At 45.8% G+C, this 23554-nt stretch overlaps 1 protein-coding gene across 2 annotated transcripts; it reads left to right on the top strand.

The window, feature by feature from the left end:
- The first annotated feature begins 1559 nt into the window (after positions 1-1559).
- Positions 1560-21937, top strand: AKAP14 (A-kinase anchoring protein 14). Of its 2 annotated transcripts, XM_002763215.5 has the most exons (6): positions 1560-1655; positions 4452-4654; positions 4751-4842; positions 16389-16568; positions 21118-21170; positions 21736-21937. In XM_002763215.5, exons 2-6 carry the CDS (start codon positions 4462-4464, stop codon positions 21833-21835), a joined length of 618 nt encoding a protein of 205 aa, XP_002763261.1. In that variant the 5' UTR covers positions 1560-1655; positions 4452-4461; the 3' UTR covers positions 21836-21937. The 2 variants fall into 2 exon arrangements, with proteins under 2 accessions (XP_002763261.1, XP_054107483.1); XM_054251508.2 differs by lacking the exon at positions 16389-16568.
- The last annotated feature ends 1617 nt before the right edge of the window (positions 21938-23554 follow it).

A 23554-nucleotide genomic window follows, 5' to 3' on the forward strand; every position in this document is an offset into this window, starting at 1 on the left:
AATAAAAACTTGGGACCCCAATTCACTCTGCCAAAAGGAAAAACAATTAAGCTGAAAGCTGAGTCATGCAAGAAGCTGCCTCTCTTTTTGTTCCTAAGCGGACAGCTACACATAAAAAATTAAATATCTCCACCTATAGCTACTCTGTTTACCTTATGTAAAGTGCTGTTTACTGAGTAGGAGATGAATACATAATTGATTCTTTCCCTACCTGCTCTTTTTATCTCGCAACATGTGGATTCAATAATGTGACCATACCTTCCCTCTCTTCCCTCAAGCTTGCATTTCTCTTTTATTATATATTACTATTGTTATTTTTTGAGATGGAGTCTCGTTCTTGTTGCCCAGGCTGGAGTGCAATAGCATGATCTCAGCTCACTGCAACCTCTGCCTCCTGGATTCAAGTGATTCTCCTGCCTCAGCCTCCTGAGTAGCTGGGATTACAGGTGCCCACCACCATGCCCAGCTAATTTTTGCCTTTTTAGTAGAGACGGGGTTTCACCATGTTGGCCAGGCTGGTCTCCAACTCCTGACCTCAGGTTATCCACCCTCCTCGGCCTCCCAAAGTGCCAGGATTATAAGCCTGAGCCACCACACCTGGCTTTGCATTTCCCCTTTAAATACTGAAGCCTGGCCAGGTGAGGTGGGTTATGCCTGTAATCCCAGCACTTTGGGAGGCTGAGGCAGGAGGATAGCTTGAGCTCAGGAGTTCGAGACCAGCCTGTGCAACAGAGCAAGACCTTGTCTCTACGAATAATTTAAAAATTGGCCAGGTGTGGTGGTGGCACACCTATGGTCCCAGCTACCTAGGAGGCTGAGGTGGGAGGATCACTTGAGCCCAGACAGTTGAGGCTGTGGTGAACTATGACTGTGCCACTGCATTTCAGCCTGGGTGACAGAGTGAGATCCTGTCTCTAGATAAATAAATAAATAAATACTGAAGCCCTCAAAGTCATCTTTGGAGAAAGGCAGAGACCTGTCTCCCAGACACATTCTTAACTTTGGCAAAATAAACTGCTAAATTGAGACCTGTTTCAGATACTTTTTGGTTTGCAAAGCAATCAAGTACACAAGGGAAGTCCTAACCTCAGAATTTGGAAATGCAAAAATAAAAGCTGAGCCAATGAAGTCAGACAGCTTTGGGTTTGAGTTTGGGACAGTACTTGCTGTGCCTCAGTCTGTTCAACTGTAATATGCAAATACCAATACCTACCTCATAATGCTATTGTGAGGTGTAAATGACTTCACACACTGAAGGCCTAACACAGTGACTGGCATATCTAGGGATGCTGGATACATACCAGCTGTGAGGCTTATCACCACTGTTCCTGGCATGGCCCTGCAAGCTCATAGTCTGTTGAAAAGAAACTAGGTACAGCTACTACAGCTTGGTCCTGTGATTGCGGTCAGGCAATTGCTGTGATTGGTTCTCCCCTTCCTCCCTCACCCCCTCCCATCTTGCCCTCTGTTATTAACATAAGCAGTAAAAAACATGTAGGCTCTGCTTCCCATTGGTTGAAACTGGTGTTTCCTTGGCAGCACTTGCAAACATTCCATCTGGCAATCTGAGAGAAGCTACTGAGAGAATCCTTCGGAGACATCCCCGGCTACCTACCACTGCTCCGGTTCCAAGCAAAGAAGATCTGCTTACTCCGGTACTGGGGTTTCTCAGGGATGGGGGGAGTCCACAGAAAGGACTTGCAGTAGTTCTCCGTATTCATCACCCAGACCCCTAACGTTACCATTCCCCTGTCTCTCCCCACCCACCCTGCCTATCTGGCCTCTGAGAAGGGGAGGGGAGGGGAGGGGAGGGAAGGGGAGGGGATGGGATAGAAGGAAAGGGAAGGGGAGGGGACCGGACAGGATGGGAGGGGAGGGAAGGGGAGGGGACTGGATGGGAGGGGAGGGCAGAGGACGGGACAGGATGGGAGGGAAGGGAAGGGGAGGGGACAGGTCGGGACAGGACGGGAGGGGAGGGGAGGGGAGGGAAGGGGAGGGGAAGGAAAGGGAGGAGATGGGAAGAGGGGGAGGAAAGGGGAGGGGAGGAAGAGAGAGGAGAGGGGAGGGGAGGAGAGGGGGAGGGGAGGAGGGGGAAGGGAAGAAGGGGGGAGGGGAGGGAAGAAAAATAGGAGAGGCCAGTGGGAGGGAGGCTTAAAAATGATGTGTGCCCACAGATGTGTGAGGGTAAAAATTGAGCTTCTTCCTGGGCACTGTTCCCCATCTTCCCTCTCCTGTTGAAGCGCAGGCTCCCCAGGGAAGGTCTTGAGGAGGTCCTTCCATGTAGAAAGCACCCACCCATGTGCTTAGTGTTGGAGGTCACAGATTTGCCTTCTCCATTTATCAATACGCAATTTGCTGAAAGCCAAGTTACTGAATGTCCAGGTGACCAAACCGGCAATTTTCTTTTCTTTTTTTTTTTTTGAGATGGAGTTTCGCTCTGTCACCCAGGCTGGAGTGCAGTGGCGCAGTCTCGGCTCACTGTAACCTACGCCTCCGGGTTCAAGCAATTCTACTGCCTCAGCCTCCGGAGTAGCTGGAACTATAGGCATGCGCCACCACACCTGGCTAATTTTTGTATTTTTAGTAGGGACAGGATTTTGCTATGTTGGCCAGGCTGGTCTCGAACTCCTGACCTCAGGTGATCCTCCCACCTTGGCCTCCCAAAGTGCTGGGATTACAGGGCTGAGGCACCATGCCTGGCCCCAAATGGACAATTTTCTAAAGGATCAAGTTGATATATGGCTACCTCACCAAAGTCTACTGAAATTACCAATTTACCCAAAAACCTCTGTGAAGTTGTCTTTAACTACAGAGTTTATAGTAAGATGCTCTGGCCAAATTGGCATGGCCTAAGTAAGGGCTAGGGAGAGCCAGTTCTCTAGTGTTAAGGGCCGTTAGGCCCCTCACTGCCCACCCTACAGCCTCTTGCTGCTCTGGATTGGGCAGCCTGGAAAGGCTGTGTGTCCTCCAGCAGATGATCTTGTCTACCTCCAGCTGCAGCAATAGGGAACTGGGGCAGAGGCAAACTGAGTTTAAAAATGCTAGTAGAGCCAGGCGCGGTGGCTCACACCTATAATCCCAGCACTTTGAGAGGCCGAGGTGGTTGGATCACAAGGTCAAGAGATTGAGACCATCCTGGTCAACATGGTGAAACCCCGTCTCTACTAAAAATACAAAAATTAGCTGGGCATGGTGGTACGCGCCTGTAGTCCTAGCTATTCTGGAGGCTGAGGCAGGAGAATTGCTTGAACCCAGAGGCGGAGGTTGTGGTGAGCCGAGATTGCACCATTGCACTCCTGCCTGGGTAACAAGAGCGAATCTCCATCTCAAAAAAAAAAAAAGCTAATATCAGTCTGGGTAACATACTGAGACCTATTAAAAAAAATAGCCAGGTGTCAGCAGGACACAGTGGCTCACGCCTGTAATCCCAGCACACTGGGAGGCTGAGGCAGGTGGATCACAAGGTCAGGAGTTCAAGACCAGCCTGGCCAACATGGTGAAATGCCGTCTTTACTAAAAATACAAAATTTAGCCAGGCATGCAGGCACACGCCTGTAGTCCCAGCTACTCGGGAGGCTGAGACAGGAGAATCACTTGAACCCTTGAGGCAGAGGTTGCAGTGAGCTGAGATTGTGCCATTGCACTCTAACCTGGGCAACAGAGCGAGACTTCGTCTAAAAACCCCCCAGCACCTTTATACTTCTTTTTAAAAGTTAAGATGGGTTAAGGAGCAGGGAGGTCTCAGTTGCCCAGGCTGGTTTCAAACTGATAGCCACAAGCTATCCTCCTGCCTCAGTCTCCTAAATAGCTGAGATTACAGGCACACGTCACCACACCCACTTCATTTTAACATCATTTTAAAAGAGCCAGGTGCCCTCACTTGCTCCTAGCAGGGGATTGGGTTTCTTATTAAAGATTCAACTGGGAATCAATATTGTTAGCACTCCAAAGAAGCGCTACTTTTTTTCTACTACATTTTGATTTAAGTCATTATGGTTTTGAGAATATGAGAATCCTTGGTTTTCAGGAAAAGTAGATCTCAGCAGCCAGGCACAGGTCTCACTCCTCTCCTTAGGGAACTGGAGCAGAGGCAAACTGAGCTTAAAAATGCTAGTATCAGGCCGGGCGTGGTGGCTCACACCTATAATCCCAGCACTTTGGGAGGCCGAGGCGGTTGGATCACGAGGTCAAGAGATTGAGGCCATCCTGGTCAACATGGTGAAACCCCGTCTCTACTAAAAATACAAAAATTAGCTGGGCACGGTGGTGCATGCCTGTAGTCCCAGCTACTCAGGAGGCTGAGGCAGGAGAATTGCTTGAACCCTAGAGGCAACAAGTGCTTCCTCTCATGATTCTTCAAGAGATGGTCTGTACTTCTATGAGTGCGTTCACGTGTGTGTACATACACATGCATGCAGTGAATTACTTCTTGAGGTTTCTTTTTTCCCCAGGAAAAAGAAAATGAGTGAGACTCCAAATTCAACAAGCCAGAAAGCAATGGATGAGGATAACAAAGCTGTAAGCCAAACAATGCCGAACACACAAGACGAGAACACACAAGACAAGAACACACAAGACTATGAAGATGAATTGACTCGAGTAGCTCTAGCTCTGGTTGAGGATGTCATCAATTACTCTGTGAAGTTTCTGGAAGGTAGTAATCCCATTTGTTTGGACGCCTAAATAATTGTCTCAATATATAGTGTCACACTACCAGGCAACTAACAAATTCACACCTTTGTTTTTGCAGATGAGCAAAACCCTATGAAAAACATCAAGTGGATGACTCACGGTGAATTCACTGTGGAAAATGGTCGTAAACAAATTGACAAATATCTTTCGGTAAGTTAGGCCGGCCACTTCAGCTTGGTACTTCAGTGTGAAGAACAATAAAGAGACTCAGCAGATCAAAAGTTTGAAGTCTGGAAAATCTAGGAGATGGTGTCAAAGGGGGTTGACTAGAATAAGTAAACATGGTCTCCATCTCAGTTCCAAAATCAAGGTGGGGTAGTCTTCAAGGGTGAAAAGCACCACCACAGTCATGTTGCCCTGTGTCTGTTGCCCTGTGTCTGTACCTTTCTAATTTTCCCTGGGAAAATCTGCCCTCCCTACTTAAGCAATTTGGCCATGCTGGTGTATTAAATGGGGGCCTAGTGGCCTAAGGAGGGAGCTGCTCCTCCAAAATAGGAGTTCTCCACCACCAGCATTATTTTGTTTTTTTTTTAGAGACAGGGTCTCACTCCATCACCTAGGCTGCAGTGCAAGGGCTCTATCCTAGCCCCCCGCAGCTTTGAACTCCTGGGCTCAAGCAACCTTCCCACCTCAGCCTTCCAAGTAGATAGGCATGTGTCACCACACCTGGCTAGTTTTAAAATTTTTTGTAGACACAGGATCTCGCTGGGTTGCCCAGGCTGGCCTCGAACTCCTGGCTTCAAGGGATCCTCCTGCCTTGGCCTCCCAAAGTGCTGGGATTATAGGTGTGAGCCATTGTACCCCGCCTCCACCACCAATTAGAATGCTCCCATTAACAGAGGGGATGCAGATGGATCAGAAGACTTTTTGATTTGGCTTTGGAATATATTGCCTGCATAGTAAGATGTACAATCCCATGAATTCCTTTGTTTTTCTGCCTGTGTCTGACTTTGACTTCTCTGTGTGCCTTATCCTGGCAGCTTTGCTGAGAAGGCCCTGGATTAGTGAGTGGATAAAGGAGAATGGCTTGGGCCAGGCACAGTGATTCACATCTGTAATCCCAGCACTTTGGGAGACCAAGATGGGAAAACCAATTGCTTGAGCCCAAGAGTTTGAGATAGCCTGGGCAACATAGTGGGACCCCATCTCTATAAATAAATAAAAAATTAGGCCAGGCGTGGTGGCTCACACCTGTAATCCCAGGACTTTGGGAGGCTGAGGCAGGCAGATCACAAGGTCAGGAGTTTGAGACCAGCCTGGCCAATATGGTGGAACCTCGTCTCTAGTAAAAATACAAAAATTAGCTGGGCATCGTTGTGAACAGCTGTAGTCCCAGCTACTCTGGAGGCTGAGGCAGGAGAATTGCCTGAACCTGGGAGGCGGATGTTGCAGTGAGCTGAGATAGTGCCACTGCACTCCAACCTGGGCGACACAGCAAGACTACGTCTCAAAAAAAAAAATTCACTGGGTGTGCTAGCACCTATAGTCCCAGCTACTCAGGAGGCTGAGGTGGGAGGTTCACTTGAACCCAGGAGGTCAAGGCTGCAGTAAGCTATGATTGGGCCACTGCACTCAGCCTGGGTGACAGAGTGAGAGACGCTGTCTCAAAAAAAAAAAAGAAGAATGGCTTGAAATCCTTCTCATTGTACTTCTATGGAAATGAGACCAGTTGACATTGGTGGAGGTGAACTCCCCTACCCTTGGGAAAAGTACCAGCTGTCTCTGTTCCCCAGGCCAGCCCCTCAAAGCCTACAGCCCTCAGGGCAGTTTTCCAGGCCTTTGGAAGGCCTGGTCAGGTGTGAAGGAGGAAAAGTCAGGGATCTCTGGCTCCAAGCCCTGTATGCTCCAGCGGGCACCACTCACCGTTCTCATTCGGAGGGGTATCTTGAACATAGTGAAGACGAATGGTGCAAGTTACTCGAGCCTTCCTTCTGTAGAACACATCTCCACTTGAGGTTGGGCAAAGGCCCCTGCCTACTGCACTCAGGGTTCCTGAATCAAACTAGAATGGAACACATAGCAAGAAGGAAAAATTTCTCTCACAAATCCCACTGGTCATTCTGAGTAAAAGGCAAAAGTAAGTCCTGACAATGGTCTACAAGGCCCTATATGATCTGAGTTCTCTTTCCCCTCCCAACTTACGGCTCAGCTCCTATCACTTCCCACCTTCCCCCCTCACCTTCCTCCCTCAGCCACGTTTGCCTCCTTGTCCTTCCTCGACTGCCAGGTGTGTTCCCTCATCAGGACCCTTGCTCTTGCTGTTCCCTCTGCCTGGAACCCTCTCCCCTAACATATATGCCCACGGCTCACTGCTTTACCTCCCTTCAGACTTTTGTTAAAATTCTACCTGCTCCTGCTGGGCATAGTGGCTCACGCCTGTAATCTCAGCACGTTGGGAGGCCGAGGCGGGTGGATCACAAGGTCAGGAGTTCAAGACCAGCCTGGCCAACATGGTGAAACCCCACCTCTACAAAAATACAAAAATCAGCTGGGCGTGGTGGTGCGTGCCTGTAATCCCAGCTACTTGGGAGGCTGAGGCAGGAGAATTGCTTGAATCCAAGAGGCGAAGGTTGCAGTGAGCTGAGATTGCGCCACTACACTTCAGCCTGGGCAACAGAGAGAGACTCCATCTCAAAAAAAAAAAAAAAAAAAAAAAAACCACTTGGCAACCTCATCTAAAATCACAACCCTCTCCACTTCTCTGATTCAGTTTTTCCTTCACACTTCTTTCTGCCTAAGATACTAGAGTCTGTTCATTTCTCCTACTCCCTGTCTTACACCAGCAGATCATATGGTCCATGAGGGCAGATTTCTGTTCACTGCTCTGTTCCCAGCCACGAGCAATGTCAGGTACATAGATGTTCCATAAACCTGTGTTGAACACATGAACTTATTTATTTATTTACTTACTTATTTATTTATTTATTTGCTGTGGAGTCTCGCTTTGTTGCCCAGGCTGGAGTGCAGTGGCACGATCTTGGCTCACTGCAACCTCTGCCTTCTGGGTTCAAGTGATTCTCCTGCCTCAGCCTCCCGAGTAGCTGGGATTACAGATGCTTACAACCACACCCAGCTAATTTTTTTTTTTTGTATTTTGAGTAGAGACAGGGTTTTACCATGTTAGCCAGGATGGTTTTGATCTCCTGACCTCATAATCCGCCTGTCTTGGCCTCCCAAAGTGCTGGGATTACAGGCATGAGCCACTGCAAATGACCATGAACAGATTTATTATCTCATTACCATATTTCTTCACAAGCGAAGAGCCAGGTCAAAGCATTTGTCTTACCTACTTCGTAGGGCTGTTGTGAGGATAGAGACAATCAGAAAATAAATGACTAAAAAGCTAAATATGTTACATTAACTCATATGCAAAATCCTCCTGTTCCCAGTCCCACTGATGCAGCACATCTGAGAAGTGATGTCTCCCATCTAAGTGCCAGGCATTCCTTTTTTTTTTGAGACCAAGTTACACTCTTGTCACCCAGGCTGGAGTGCAATGGTGCGATGTTGGCTCACTGCAACCTCTGCCTCCTGGGTTCAAGTGATTCTCCTGTCTCAGCCTCCCTAGTAGTTAGAATTACAGGCACCTGCTACCACACCAGGCTAATTTTTTTGTTTTTGCATTTTTAGTAGAGATGGGGTTTCACCATGTTGGCCAGGCTGGTCCCAAACTCCTGACCTCAGATGATCTGCCCAGTTTGGCCTCCCAAAGTGCTGGGATTACAGGCATGAGCCACCGCGCCCAGCCAAAGTGCAAGGCATTTCTGATGTAGCGCTTTCTCAAGCTTATTGCCAATTTCCCAGGGTTTACTACACATCGGGGGATTGTAAATTAGGAGTTGTCATTTACTGAGTATTGCTATGTGTTAAGCACTGCAGTGCACATCATCATGCATTATCTCATTTAATCCTCACAACAAAACTGTGTGTGGGTATATCATTGTACCCATTTAACAGATGAGGACTGTTAAATTGCCCAGCCTCTCTCTGACTGAGCCGCAAAATGAAGTTATGATCGTATGCCTGTCTGATGTATGCTTTTTTTTTTTTTTTTGAGACAGAGTATCGTTCTGTAACCCAGGACTGCAGTGCAGTGGCACGATCTCAGCTCACTGCAACTTCTGCCTCCTGGGTTCCAGGGATTCTCCTGCCTCAGCCTCCCAAGTAGCTAGGACTACAGGTCCATGCCACCATGCTGAGCTAATTTTTGTATTTTTAGTAGAGACAGGTTTCATCATGTTGGCCAGGTTGGTCTTGAACTCCTGACCTCAAGAGATCTGTCCACTTCAGCCTCCCAAAGTGCTGGGATTATAGGCATGAGCCACTGAGCCCGGCCTGATATATTCTTTTTAAAAAATATTTATTTATTTATTGAGATGGAGTCTTGCTCTGTTGCTCAAGCTGGAGTGCAGTGGTGAAATCTCGGCTCGCTGCAGCCTTAAACTCCTGGACTCAAGTGATCCTCCTGCCTCAGCAGAGATGGGGTTTCACCATGTTGGCCAGGCTGGTCTCGAACTCCTGCACTCCAGCCTGGGCAACAGAGTGAGACTGTCTCAAAAAAAAAAAAAAAAGAAGAAGAAGAAGAAGGCTTGTATAATTGTGAGGAGGGAACACTTACATATCGTTAATGGCAAAGTTGGTTCATTCTCTTCAGGAACACAGTCTGGCAACAGGAATATACAAATGGTTTCCTTATAAAAGAAAAATTAGAGAATGCCCATCACCTCACACAGTTAAAATTACTTCTATAATAAAGAGACATCACTATAAAAAATGTCCAGTGAGCAAAAAGATACAAATTAGAAAATGAAATTACCCACAATACCCATTTCTTTTTTCCTTTTTTTTTTTTTGAGATAGAGTCTTGCTCTGCCACCCAGGCTAGAGTGCAGTGGCGTGATTGGCTCACTGCAACCTCTGCCTCCTGGGTTCAAGCGATTCTCTTGCTTCAGCCTCCTGAGTAACTGGGATTACAGGCATGTGCGCCCAGCTAATTTTTGTATTTTTGGTAGAGACAGGGTTTCACCATCTTGGCCAGGCTGATCTTGAACTCCTGACCTCATGATCCACCCGCCTTAGCCTTGCAAAGTGCTAGGATGAAGGCATGAGTCACCATGCCCGGCCCACAATACCCATTTCTATTACCCCAAAGTTCACTTACCGTGGATACCAGTTTTGTGCACATACTTTTTTTTCATTGTTTTTGCTTTGTGCATATACTTCTAGATGCCTGTTGATTTTGAGTGTCTAGTAGTATGTAACTGGCTAAGCCATCCATGATCGAGTAGTACAGTGAGATACTGTTTCCTGGAAGTGAGTATATGAAGTGGCATTATGTAAAAATCACAAAACACATTCACTGGTGTTACATAAAAGTCTGCTGCCTGCACACTGATAAAAATGGGAAGAGATTCGCCTGATGGAAACAGCGGAATTTAATGTCATGTTGAAGCTGCCTTCATTCACAAAAGCGGGGAAACCACTAAGAGCTGAGAAGAAGAAACTCTTAGAACTGAGGCTTCTGGTGGGGTGGAGAAAGCACTGAGCTGGCTGCTCAGGAGTCCTGGATACCAGTCCCCCTTTATTGTGTTAGACTGTCCCTACCCACTTCTAGGCCCTGATATCCTCATCTGCGAGGTGAAGAGCTGCATCAGATTATGTCTAGGGACCAATTCAATGTTATAAAGTCTGTAGTTGTTTGGCAGGTTAAACATTAGGGTTAGAAAAGTATATTGAGTAATATAGAACAGTTGAAAAACAAGGCACGCTCTGGCCGGGCACATGGCTCACACCTGTTATCCCAGCACTTTGGGAGGCCGAGGCAGGTGGATTACCTGAGGTCAGGAGTTCGAGACCAGCCTGGCCAACATGGTGAAAACTTGTCTCTATTAAAAATATAAAAATTAGCACAGCATGCTGGTGCGCACCTGTAATCCCGCTACTTGGGAGGCTGAGGCAGAAGAATCACTTGAATCTGGGAGGCAGAGGTTGCAGTGAGCCGAGATCACGCCACTGCACTCCTGCCTGGGAGACAGAGTGAGATTCCATCTCAAAAAAAAAAAAGGGCATGCTCCAATGGGCCATAAGGGGTTGACTGTTGGGCCCCATCGTTAAAAGGAATAATGATTTTGGGGCCAGGCATGGTGGCTCACACCTATAATCCCAGCACTTTGGGAGGCTGAGGCAAGCAGATTACCTGAGGTCAGGTGCTCGAGACCAGTCTGGCCAACATGGTGAAACCCCATCTCTGCTAAAAATGCAAAAATTAGCTGGGCGGGTGGTGCATGCCTATAACCCAGCTACTTGGAGGCTACGGAAGGATAATCACTTGAACCTCGGAGGCAGAAGTTGCAGTGAGCTGAGATCACGTCAACTGCACTCCAGCCTAGGTGACAGAGCAAGACTGTCTCAAAAAAAAAAAAAAAAAAGGAGGGAATAATGACTTTGGGAGGCCGAGGCCAGTGGATCACTTGAATCCAGGAGTTCGAGACCAGCCTGGGTAATATAGAGAGACCCCTGTCTCTACAAAAAATGAAAAAAACCAGCCAGGTGTGGTGGTGCACACCTGTAGTCTCAGCTACTTGGGCAGCTGAGGCTGGAGGATCACCTAAGCCTGGGGAGGTTGAGGCTGCAATCAGCTATGATCGTGCCACTGAACTCTAGCCTAGGTGACTGAGTAAGACCCTGTCTCAAAAAAAAAAAAAAAAAAAAGAAAAGAAAAAGAAAGAAAGAAAGAATACACAGCTCCTGATCTGAAGGAATCTTGAGTCCAGTGCTCCTCTCTGGACTGAAACAGCCAACTGGGTACAAGTTTGAAATAAGCTGAGGCAGGCCAGGTATAGTGGCTCGCCTACTTGTAATCCCAGCACTTTGGGAGGCCGAGGCAGGCAGATAATGAGTTCAAGAGATCGAAACCAGCCTGGCCAACATGGTGAAACCTCATCTCTACTAAAAATACAAAAATTAGCCAGGCGTGGTGGTGCGCCTGTAGTCTCAGCTACTCAGGAGGCTGAGGCAGGAGAATTGCTTGAACCCAGGAGGCAGAGGTGGCAGTGAGCCGAGATCGTGCCATTGCACTATAGCTGGGGCGACAATGCAAGACTCTGCCTGAAAAAAAAAAAAAAAAAAGAAAAAGAAACAGGCTGAGGCAAAAGGCCAGGCTACATTTTTTTTTAAAGGAGGGCCTGAAATCTTTTTGCTTTCTCCTCCTGTATTCCCTCTCTTCATAACTGGGTTTTGTTAGATTCTCCCAATTCCTTCCTTCTGTGAACCTTCATCTTAATTCAGGCTCTTCTTTGAGTCAGAAGCTTTGTGTGCTCCAGTAGCCAGCCCAAGGAGGTTCAGTTGAATAGAATTTGTTGAATACCTGTGACATCCAAGGCCCTGGGCTAGGAATCAGGGATGCATTATGACTTCTGTGGGGCCTAGGCACTCTTCCTTTTGTAGGCCCCTTTCTCCTTCAAAATATGAAAAAATTCAAAACAGCACTGGTATAAAGATGAATATAATCATGACCCTAAAATTCATTTTTTCTTCTAATTTTAAAAGAAATAAACACATTTTTGTGGGCCCTAGGTATTGAGCCTGTTATGCCTTACAGATAAGTCAGCCCTGTTAGAAATGTTTTAATATTGGCCGGGCACAGTGGTTCATGCCTGTAATCACAGTATTTTGGGATGTAGAGGTGGGCAGATCACGTGAGGTCAGGAGTTCGAGACCAGCCTGGCCAACATGGCAAAACCCTGTCTTTACTAAAAATAAAAAAATTTGCTTGGTGTGGTGGTGGGCACCTGTAATCCCAGCTACTCAGGGAGGCTGAGGCAGAAGAATTGCTTGAACCAGGAAGGCAGAGGTTGCAGTGAGCCGAGATAGTGCCATTGCAATCCAGCCTGGGTGACAGAGTGAGACTCCTCTCAAAAAAAAAAAAAAAGTTTTAATATGGAGACTACAACACAGACAGCTCCTTATGGCTGCACTATGGGGGGGAAGTCTCAAGTGCCATAAGAGAGGCAGAAAGCAAGTTCCACCAGCGTTCAAAGGGAAAGGGTGTGAAGCCACATCTGATTGGAAGAGGGATCAGAAAGACTTCTTGGAGGTGGTAGTTTTAGGGAAAACAGAATTTATCAAGTAGGAGTGATAGAGAGTAGCTTCTCAAGAAATGAAAATGGCTGGATCAAAAGCACAGTGTAAATATGGTGAATAGTTTGACGGGAATGTGAGCTTTTTGTGGAGAAAAGTGTGACATGAAACAATTTTTTTTTTGAGACAAGGTCTTGCACTGTTGCCCAGGCTGGAGTGCAGTGGCACAATTATAGCTCACTGCAGCCTCAGTGAGCTCACTGGGCTTAAGTGGTCCTCCTACCTTAGTCTCCCAAAATGCTTGGATTATACCACATCTGGCCAATGTGGGAGGTCTTTTTTTTTTTGAGATGGAGGCTTGCTCTGTTGCCCTGGCTGGAGTGCAGTGGCATGATCTCGGCTCACTGCAACCTCTGCCTCCCAGGTTCAAGTGATTCTCCTCCCTCAGCCTCCTGAGGAGCTGGGACTACAGGTGCCTGCCACCACGCCTGGCTAATTTTCGTATTTTTAGTAGAGATGGGGCTTCACCATATTGGTCAGTCTGGTCTCGAACTCCTGACCTTGTGATCTGCCCACCTCGGCCTCCCAAAGTGCTGGGATTACAGGTGTGAACCACCGCACCCAGCCTGTGGGAGGTCTTAAATGACACAGTGAAACATTTTCATTTTGTTTGGCAGGCAATGGGGAGCTACAGGAGGTGTTTTTGTTTTTTTTTTTCCCTGAGTCGGAGTTTTGCTCTTGTTTCCCAGGCTGGAATGCAATGGCACGATCTTGGCTCACTGCAACCTCCACCTCCTGGATTCAAGGGATTCTCGTGCCTCAGCCTCCCAAGTAGCTGGGATTACAGGCACCGCCACCATGCCTGGCTCATTTTTGCATTTTTAGTAGAGATGGGGTTTCACCATGTTGGTCAGACTGGTCTCGAACTCCTGACCTTAGGTGATCCACCCGTCTCAGCCTCCAAAAGTGCTGGGATTACAGGTGTGAACCACCGTGCCTGTGCCTGGCCCAGCAGATATGACTGAAGCTGTGTTAAAGGAAAATAACTCTGGCTTCCCTGTGCATGATGGATTGGAGAAGTGAGGTTGAGGACAATGGAGTCTAGGTAGGAGGTTATTGCCTAGGTCCAGGTAAGAAACAATGAGAGCTGAAGTAGAGCAGTGGCAGTGGGAATGGATAGACGTGAGACTCATTTGGGGTAGAGCAGATATGACTGAAGGTTAATGAAAAATAGATGAATTGGCTGGGCGCGGTGGCTGACGCCTGTAATCCCAGCACTTTGGGAGGCCGAGGCGGGTGTATCACGAGGTCAAGAGATTGAGATCATCCTGGTCAGCATGGTGAAACCCCGTCTCTACTAAAAATACAAAAAAAATTAGCTGGGCGTGGTGGCACGTGCCTGTAATCCCAGCTACTCAGGAGGCTGAGGCAGGAGAATTGCCTGAACCCAGGAGGCGGAGGTTGCGGTGAGCTGAGATCGCGCCATTGCCCTCCAGCCTGGGTAACAAGAGCGAAACTCTGTCTCCAAAAAAAAAAAAAAATAGATGAATTAATTAAGGAAGAAATGAAGGAATGAAGGACTGAATGAATGCTACTTTCAATAATGTAGTTAACCTTAGTTGTGTACAGTTGGTTCTCCATATCTGCGGGGGAATATGTTTTGGGACCCTCTGTGGATACCAAAATCCACATGTGCTTAAGTTCCTTAGTCGGCTCCCCCATCCATGGATTTAACCAACTGTGCATCGAAAAGGTTGGCCCTATGTATTAGATTTCACAGTGCTGGGACTGTATTCCCATCTCAACTCCAAGAATAGGCCCAGACAAAGGACACATTCCAAGGAAGATTTTGTTTCTCCACTCTCATCACTAAGAAGATTTGTGCCTTGAAAGGGGGAAGCATCCGGGAGTGGTGGCTCACGCCTGTAATCTTAGTACTCTGGGAGGCCAAAGTGAGTGGATTGCTTGAGCCCAGGAGTTCAAGGCCAGCCTGGGCAACATGGCAAGACCTAGTCTCTAAAATAAATAAATAAATACAATTTTAAAAAGAAAAGAAAAGGGGGAAGTTTCTCCAAGGGTGCAAACAAGGAATCACTCCTTTAATAGAATGTGTATTATCCTATTGCGTGACTCACCCCTCTCTGAACTTATTTTATATACCACCTAGTAGCTGCAATGAAGTGAGCTGGATTTTCACAAATGGCTGAAGCCAGCCTCATTACTTTCTAGTCACATATTTAGGTCTCCTGGGGTGAGCAGAACAAGTGTTCTAATCGCTTTCTAATTATTTTCCAGTTAATTGAACCTGCCTCCTGTAAGGGGTCTGAAGCAAGGTCTTTGTATATAAGGGTGGTGTGTACATACACTTCGACATCTAAGTGTGTGTTCTTGCTGGGTGCGGTGGCTCACACCTGTAATCCCAGCACCTTGGGAGGCCGAGGCAGGCGGATCACTTGAGCTCAGGAGTATGAGACCAGCCTGAGCAACATGGCGAAACCCCATCTCTACCAAAAATACAAAAATTAACTGGGTATGGTGGCGCATGCCTGTAATCCCAGCTACTCAGGTGGCTGAGGCAGGAGAATTGCCTGAACCCGGGAGGCAGAGGTCTCAGTGAGCCAAGATTGGGCCACTGCACTCCAGCCTGGGGGAAGGAGTGAGACTCTGTCTCAATCAATCAGTCAATCAATCAGTCAATCAATCAATGTGTCCCTACACAGGGAAAATCAACGTGTCCCCGCGGTCCAAGGCCCAACCTCGAGTGATGTTTGCATTCTTCACTTGTTTGATTTCAGCTTAAACTTTTTTCTACTCCATCCATGGAGCGAATTGGGAGCTGACCCTAGTTTGATCCCAGTGAAAAATATTAGGAGTGGCCGGGCACAGTGGCTCACGCCTGTAATCCCAGCATTTTGGGAGGCCGAGGCAGGTGGATCGCTTGAGGTCAGGAGTTTCAGATCAGCCTGACCAACATGATGAAACCTTGTCTCTACTAAAAATCCAAAAAGAAAAAATTAGCCAGGTGTGGTGCTATATGTCTGTAATCCCAGCTACTTGGGAGGCTGAGGCAGGAGAATCTCTTGAACCCGGGAGGTGGAGAGTGCTGTGAGCTATCTGCCATTGTACTCTGCCCTGGGCAACAAGAGCAAAACTCCGTCTCAAAAAAAAAAAAAATCAGGAATGGACTCCAGAACAGAGTTATAACCCCGACTGTTATATGCCACATTTATCCTTTGTTTTTATTTATTCATTTTTTTTTTTTAGGGACAGGGTCTTGCTCTGTAACCCAGGCTGTAGTGCAGTGGATCACAGCTCACTGTAGCCTCAAAGTACTGGACTTGGGTGATCCTCCTGCCTCAGCCTCCCCAATAGCTGGGATAACAGGTGCATGCCATCATGCCTGGCTAATTTTTAAATTTTTTTTTGGTAGAGATAGGGTCTTGCTATGTTATCCAGGCTGGTCTGGAACTCCTGGCCTCAAGCAATCCTCCTGCCTTGGCCTCCCACGATGCTGGGATTACAGGCATGAGCCACCACGCCCACCCATGCTGCATTTGTCTATAGGACTTTTACAGAAGGCTTTTTTCTGTGTGCTTTTTCTTTTTTCTATGAAACAGACGTGTATTTATAAAAAACGCTGGGCACACACCACAGTGTTTGTGGAGAGGAGAGACTTAATTCACAGCTTCCTCTACATCTACCATGTACATTGGAGTGCCTCAAGTGCTGGCATACCCGTAGCACAAATCTCTTCTGGTACCTACTTCAAGCTGAAGGTCTCCAAAACCAAACCTCTGGTAAGTTCTTTTTCTCCCCTCAGTGAGAATGGAGACTTCCCTTGTGAAGGTCATCAATAACCCCATCTGTGCAAAATGTAATAGTCATACTTCTGACCTCATCTTACTTGGCTTATGCACAGCACTTGCCATAGCTGATCACTCCCTCCTCCATGAAACTTTGCGTTTGGCTCCCAGAACAACATACTCTCCTGGTTTTCCTCCTGCCTCACTAACCATTCCTTCACAGTCAGGCTCTACTGGTAGTTTCCCTGCCTCATACCAACCTCTTCATGTTGGATTGTCTGGAAACTCAGGCCTTGGACCTCTTCTCTATATTCTATACTCTTCTCTATACTCAGTTCTATGGTAATCTCAGCTAGTCTCATAGCTTTAAATGCCACCTAGAACCTATGATCCCCAAATTTATATCTCTAGCACAGACCCCTCCCACATGGATGTTTAATAAATATCTCACTTATTGTATGTAAATCTGAACTTCTGATTTTCCCTTCTAAGCCTATCTACTTGCAGTCTTCATCTTAGTTGATGGCCAGAATCCTTGGTGTCATCTTTCACTCTTCTCTCATATCCCTCGTCTAATCAATTAGGAAATGCTATTGGCTCTACTTTCACGAACATATCCAGAATCCAATAATTCTTTTTCTTTTTTTTTTTTGAGACAGAGTTTTGCCCTTGTTGCCCAGGCTAGATTGCAGTGGTATGATCTCGGTTCACTGCAACCTCCACCTCCTGGGTTCAAGTGATTCTCCTGCCTCAGCCTCCTAAGTAGCTGGGATTACAGGTGCCTGCTACTGTGCCTGGCTAATTTGTGTATTTTTAGTAGAGATGGGGTTTCACCATCTTGACGAGGCTGGTCTTCAATTCTTGACCTCATGATCTACCAGCCTCGGCCTCCCAAAGTGCTGGGATTACAGGTGTGAGCCACCGCGCCTGGCCCTTTCTCTTTTTTTTAAGAGATGGTGTCTTCCTTTGTTGCCCAGGCTGGTCTTGAACTCCTGGCCTCAGGCTATCTTCCTGCCTCAACCTCCCAAAGTGCTGGAATTACAAGTGTGAACCACCACCCCAGCTGTAAAACAAATCTGTCATTTTTGTGTTTAAAAATTTCCAAAAGTGCTTCTCAAACTTTTTTTTTTTAAGACAGAGTTGCTCTGTCATCCAGGTTGGAGTAGAGTGGTACAATCAGAGCTCACTGCAGCCTCGACATCCCAGGCTCAGGTGATCCTCCCGCATCAGCCTCCCTTGTAGCTGGGACTACAGGTGCATACCACCATGCTCAGCTAACTTTGTGCTGGGATTACAGGTGTGAGACAACACACCTGGCTGTAAAACAAATTTCTCTCATCTGTTTTATGTCTGTCTGTCTATCTATCTATCTATCTATCTATCTATCTATCTATCATCTATCTATTTATCTATCTATCATCCATCTATCTATCATCTATTGATCTATCTATCATCCATCTATCTATCATCTATCTATTGATCTATCTATCTATCTATCTATCTATCTATCTATCTGTCTGTCTGTCTGTCTAGTTATTGAGACAGGGTCTCACTTTGTCATTGAAAAGATAAGCTGCTCTATCTATCCACAGATAGATAGGGCAGTCTATTTATCTATCAATCTATTGATTGATCTACCTACCTATCTACCTACTTACTTATTTACTTATTGCGACAGGGTCTCACTTTGTCATCCCAGCTGCCCTCCTATCTATCTATCTATCTACCTACCTACCTACCTACCTACCTACCTACCTTCCTACTTATTGAGACAGGGTCTCACTTTGTCATCCCAGCTGGCAGGCATTGGCATGATCAGGGCTTACTCCAGCTTCTACTTCCTGGGCTCAAGCAATCCTCTGGCCCAAGCCCCCCAAGTAGCTGGGACTACAGGGATGCAGCACCATGCCTGGCTTTTTTTTTTTTTTTTTGAGTTTTCATAGAGACAAGGTCTTGTTATGTTGCACAGGCTGGTCTTGAACTCCTGATGTCAGGTGACCCACCTGCCTCAGCCTCCCAAAATGCTGGATTATAGGCATGAGCCACCATGCCTGGCCAATTCCTCTGTTTAAAACTTTCCAGAAGTGCTTCTCGAAATTTAAAGTGCTGGTGGGCATGGTGGCTCATGCCTGTAATCCCAGCACTTTGGGAGGCCGAGGCAGGCAGATCACCTGAGGTCAGGAGTTCAAGACCAGCCTAGCCAATATGGTGAAACCCCATCTCTACTAAAAATACAAAAATTAGCTGGGTGTGGTGGTGCATACCTGTATAGTCCCAGCTACTTGGGAGCTTGAGGCAGGAGAATGGCTTGAACCCAGGAGACAGAGGTTGCAGTGAGCTAAGATCGTGCCACTGTACTCCAGCTTGGGCAACAGAATAAGACTGTCTCAAAAAACAAAAAACAGAAAAGAAAATTAAAGCGCATACAAATTACTTGGGGATCTTGCTAAAATGAAGATTCTGATTTAGCAGGTCTGGGACAGGGCTTGAGATTCTGCATTATTAACAAGTTCACAGGCCATGCTGAGGCTGTGGGCCCAGAGACTACCTTTGAGTAGTAAGGGCCTACAAGGCCTTGTATGATCTGGTCCCTTGTTATTTATGCTTTCCCACTACTCCTTCCCTTCCACGTGCTCTGGCCATTCTCAGCTTGCTTATCCTCAAATAAGTCAGGTATAGTCCTGCCTCAGGGCCTTTGAGCTTGCTGATTCTTTTGACTAGAACACTTTCCCCTAGCCATGGGAACTGTCTGCTTCCTCACCACCTTTTCCACTCACGTTCCTATGCTTTTTCTCCAGAGCACTTACCACCTTCCCTTCTAATATTCTATATAATTTTGTTTTTTAGATGGAGCCTTGCCCTGTCTCCTAGGCTGGAGTGCAGTGGCGCAATCTCAGCTCCCTCCAACCTCTGCCTCCCATGTTCAAGTGATTCTCCTGTCTCAGCCTCCTGGGTAGCTGGGACTACAAGGCACATACCAACACAGCCAGCTAATTTTTGTATTTTTAGTAGACATGGGGTTTCACCATGTTGGCCAGGCTGGTCTCGAACATCTGACCTCAGGTGATCCGCCCACCTCAGCCTCCCAAAATGCTGGGATTGCAGGTGTGAGCCACCACTCTTGGCCCTATAATTGTTTTATTATTGTCTACTGCCTCCACCAGAATGTAGGCTCCACGAAGGCAGGGATTTTTGTCTTGCTGGAAAAGAAGGCCCGGCAAATAGTAGGCACTCAATACATACTTTAAGGAATGATTACTGGTATCCACTAGGTAAACCATGAATAAGAAGTATGTTAACTTGATAGCTGTTGTGAAAAGAGTCAAAATAACATTCATGAATCTAGGAGAGGGGTCCTCAGAAGAGCAGGGCTGGCACCAAGCATAATGCCTGAAACACAACAGACATAAACATTTTATTTCCTCTTTGCCTTCCCATCCATTCCTAAAAGTTATTTGTACCTTGGCCTGATGCTGAGGCTTTATATATGACCACACAGTCAGTGAGCCATCTATTTCCTACATTCATCCTGTCCTAGTACAAATATGTCTATTCAGAGAGTTTGGAACCTGGAGTAATCAAAACATTTGGAACCTGCAGTATGTGGAGATTTTACTTCTCCTGGTCATATATCCTTCTACCAGCTGTCTTGCTAACTGCACAGGTCAGAGATCAGGAAGCAAGTTTGGTAGAGGTGAACACTACACCAGAGACCATACAGAGAGAGGTCTTGGGAGAGTGGCTCCTGCTCAAAATGCCAAGTATAATTTTAGAGTCGAGGATGGGGATGGACTACTGAGACAGTATTACAATCTACATGTTTATGCTGCTTTAAAATGTTTCAAACCTTTTCATCTATATTAATTCATTCTCATGCTGTTCCTAAGAGGATTGTCAGTTGAGTAAACTGGAGTATGTAAAGAAGGTTAATGACTTACACTCCTATTAATGAGGAGCATAAGCCTGTCCCAACTTATTTCCAATTTTTTGAAGATTCTTAAGATATTTGTTGTCAAAAAGATCTTTAGGGAACAGAGGTTTAAAGTGATGAAAAAACTATCACCCTCCAGGTGAAGGTCACTCAAAGAAATTTAAAACAAAACAACAACAAAAAAAACTATCACCTGCGGATTCCCAATTCATAAGCAAGATGAATTCTAGAAATTCAAGAGTATGCATAAGGACAAGTGTAGGGAAGATTGGGCTGGGCATGGTGGCTCATGCCTATAATCCCAGCACTTTGGGAAGCCAAGGCAGGTGGATCACTTGAGGTCAGGAGTTTGAGACCAGCCTGGGCAACAAGGTAAAACACTGTTTCTACTAAAAATATAAAAATTGGCTGGGTGTGGTGGTGGGTGTCTGTGATCCTAGCCACTTGGGAGGCTGAGGCAGGAGAATCACTTGAACCCAGGAGGTGGAGGTTGCAGTGAGCTGAAATCATGCCACTGCACTTCAGCCTGGGAGACAGAGCAAGACTCCATCTCAAAAAAAAAAAAAAGAATTATGACTGGTCTGGGCTAACAATTGTCCTTCTCTTTCTTAGGATGCACCCATTGATGTTTCTTTTGTAGGTGAAGAACAAGAATTAGTTCACAGGTAATGAACATTTGGAGGTTTGTTTTAAAAGGGTGGGAGAGAGGTCATCACACACCAGGAATCCAGCAGTTGCACAGCCACGGATAGTTCATGTAATGGTCACTTTTCTTCTTTGGACCACCAACCCCAGACACTAAGAAAAACAATTTTCTAGAATATTTTCAGCCCATTCTAATGAAATTGTTTTTCTTAGTGTCTGGTTTTTCAGTCATTATAAGCTTGAAGATTAGTTGCTGGAGTAGGGTAGGGGCAAAGTGGGTTATGTCTTTTGTTTCTACGGAAAACTTCAATATCACATAAAATTAACTTATGTTTAATAATCCCTTTTATAGCAGCTCTCTTAAAGTATCTTTACATATAAGCTCATTAATGCTTTCATTGACTGGGCTTAAGAAACAGTAAAGGATAGATATAGAGAACCCTAGCTACCCCCACTCTCCCACCAATAAAAGAGGCTTCTTGCTTACTAGGAATATAAAAGAGTAAATAGGAATCCCCTTTGTTTGATTTGAAAAGCTTTTGATTTAAAAATACTTTAAAAGTGTTTGTTTTTCTTTCTATGTAGACCAGGAATGGTTTGCTTTCGAGAACACTGGCAGAAGAACCTTACTGATGCCAAATATGATTTCATGGAGGCATTCCCCTCCATATTTGATCGTGTCTGATTCTTACAGAATGTCTTAGGCTTTTCTAATCAGGTTATATTAAGAAGACAATACAGCACATCAAACCACATTAATATTTATTAATAAACTTGTGGCACACAATCCAGCTGTATTTTTTTGCATTCATTTTCCATTCTGCAACCTCCATCACATTAGCAGAGTAACCAGTAAGCTGTTTTCTAAGATACTTTTTTCCATCACTGTATGCATCACTTCTGAGTCTTACAGGTACAGCTGCATTTAGAGAGTTGATAAAATTCACCTATCGGACCAAACTAAGACTGGTACTTGGCTGTTTGTTCTCCATCTGAGCCTAAGTCTCCACTCAGACACATCTCTTATGGGCACAACTGGGAACAACAAAATGGCAACAGTTCTACAGCTCATAATATAACCAGTCTGAAGGGTTCCCCTACTCACAGACCCCTTTGTTTACTGTGAGTTAAGCCTCACTGCTAAATAATGTATTTTGAAACTGGAAAACCAGGCATGCTGCCTTCCATAATATACCACTATACTCATGATGGCAGGAGGGTGGCTTGAGGACTAGGGGCAATGACACAGGATGGATTCAATCATCACCCTTACTTATCTCTGATCTTCTTCCCATCCTCACACCAAATAGTCACTTGTTCCTACCTTCCCTGTAAACCTCTCTTGCCTGGCTGCAAAATTTTAAGACACCAAAGACAAAATTACGTTATGCTCTGAGTGATGACTTACAAGTACATCAGAATATTTATTTATACAGAAAAGCACTGGAAAGGAGGAACACAAAATAAGAAAGACAACTGACACAGTACTGAAATTTTTCTTTTCTTTTACTGCTATATTTGTACAATAAATAAAAAAGGAGGGAAAACCCTATCAGAGCAATGGGCAAGGAGGTGGCAAACTAGGTAAGTCTCCTTGGAGAACAAAAAATATATTTAAAATACAATAGCCCTACAACTGATTTATGGCTCAGGTGACTAAACACAATTTGAAGCAGTAACAACACTCATGAGCTGAAAATAAAATACATTTAGCCTTTTCATTCTTCCTGCCTCTTTCCCAAAAAATAGGCCATTGAAGCTGTTCTTGATATCACAATATTCAAACATCACAAAATTTCTGCATTTAAACTACCTTGCCTACTGAATCATTCTGTCTCTAGGAACGTAACCAAGAAAAAACAAAGAGAATAAATTTTTTTTTTTTGAGACAGAGTCTTGCACTGTTGCCTGGGGTTGGAGTGCAGTGGCATGATCTCAGCTCACTGCAACCTTGGCCTCCTGCCTCAACCTCCTGAGTAGCTGGGATTATTCAAGCAATTCTCCTGCCTCAGCCTCCCGAGTAGGTGGGATTATAGGCGCCTGCCACAATGTGCAGCTAATTTTTTTTTTTTTAAAGATGGGGTTTCACCATGATGGCTAGGCTGGTCTTGAACTCCTGACCTCAGGTGATCCACCCACCTTGGCCTCCCAAAGTGCTAAGATTACAGGCGTAAGCCACCATGTCCAGCCAATTTTTTGTATTTTTAGTAGAAACGGGGTTTCACTATGTTCGCCAGGCTGGTCTCAAACACCTGACCTTGTAATCCACCAGCCTGGTCCTCCCAAAGTGCTGGGATTACAGGTGTGAGCCACCATGCCCAGCCGAGAATAAAATTTGTAAGTGGGTATTACAAAATTCAGGTTTTATTATACAGGGAAGTAGATGGATTGAGACTCAAAACTC

Source organism: Callithrix jacchus, chromosome X, assembly GCF_049354715.1.
Source record: "Callithrix jacchus isolate 240 chromosome X, calJac240_pri, whole genome shotgun sequence".
NCBI classification, from domain to species: Eukaryota; Metazoa; Chordata; class Mammalia; order Primates; family Cebidae; genus Callithrix; species Callithrix jacchus.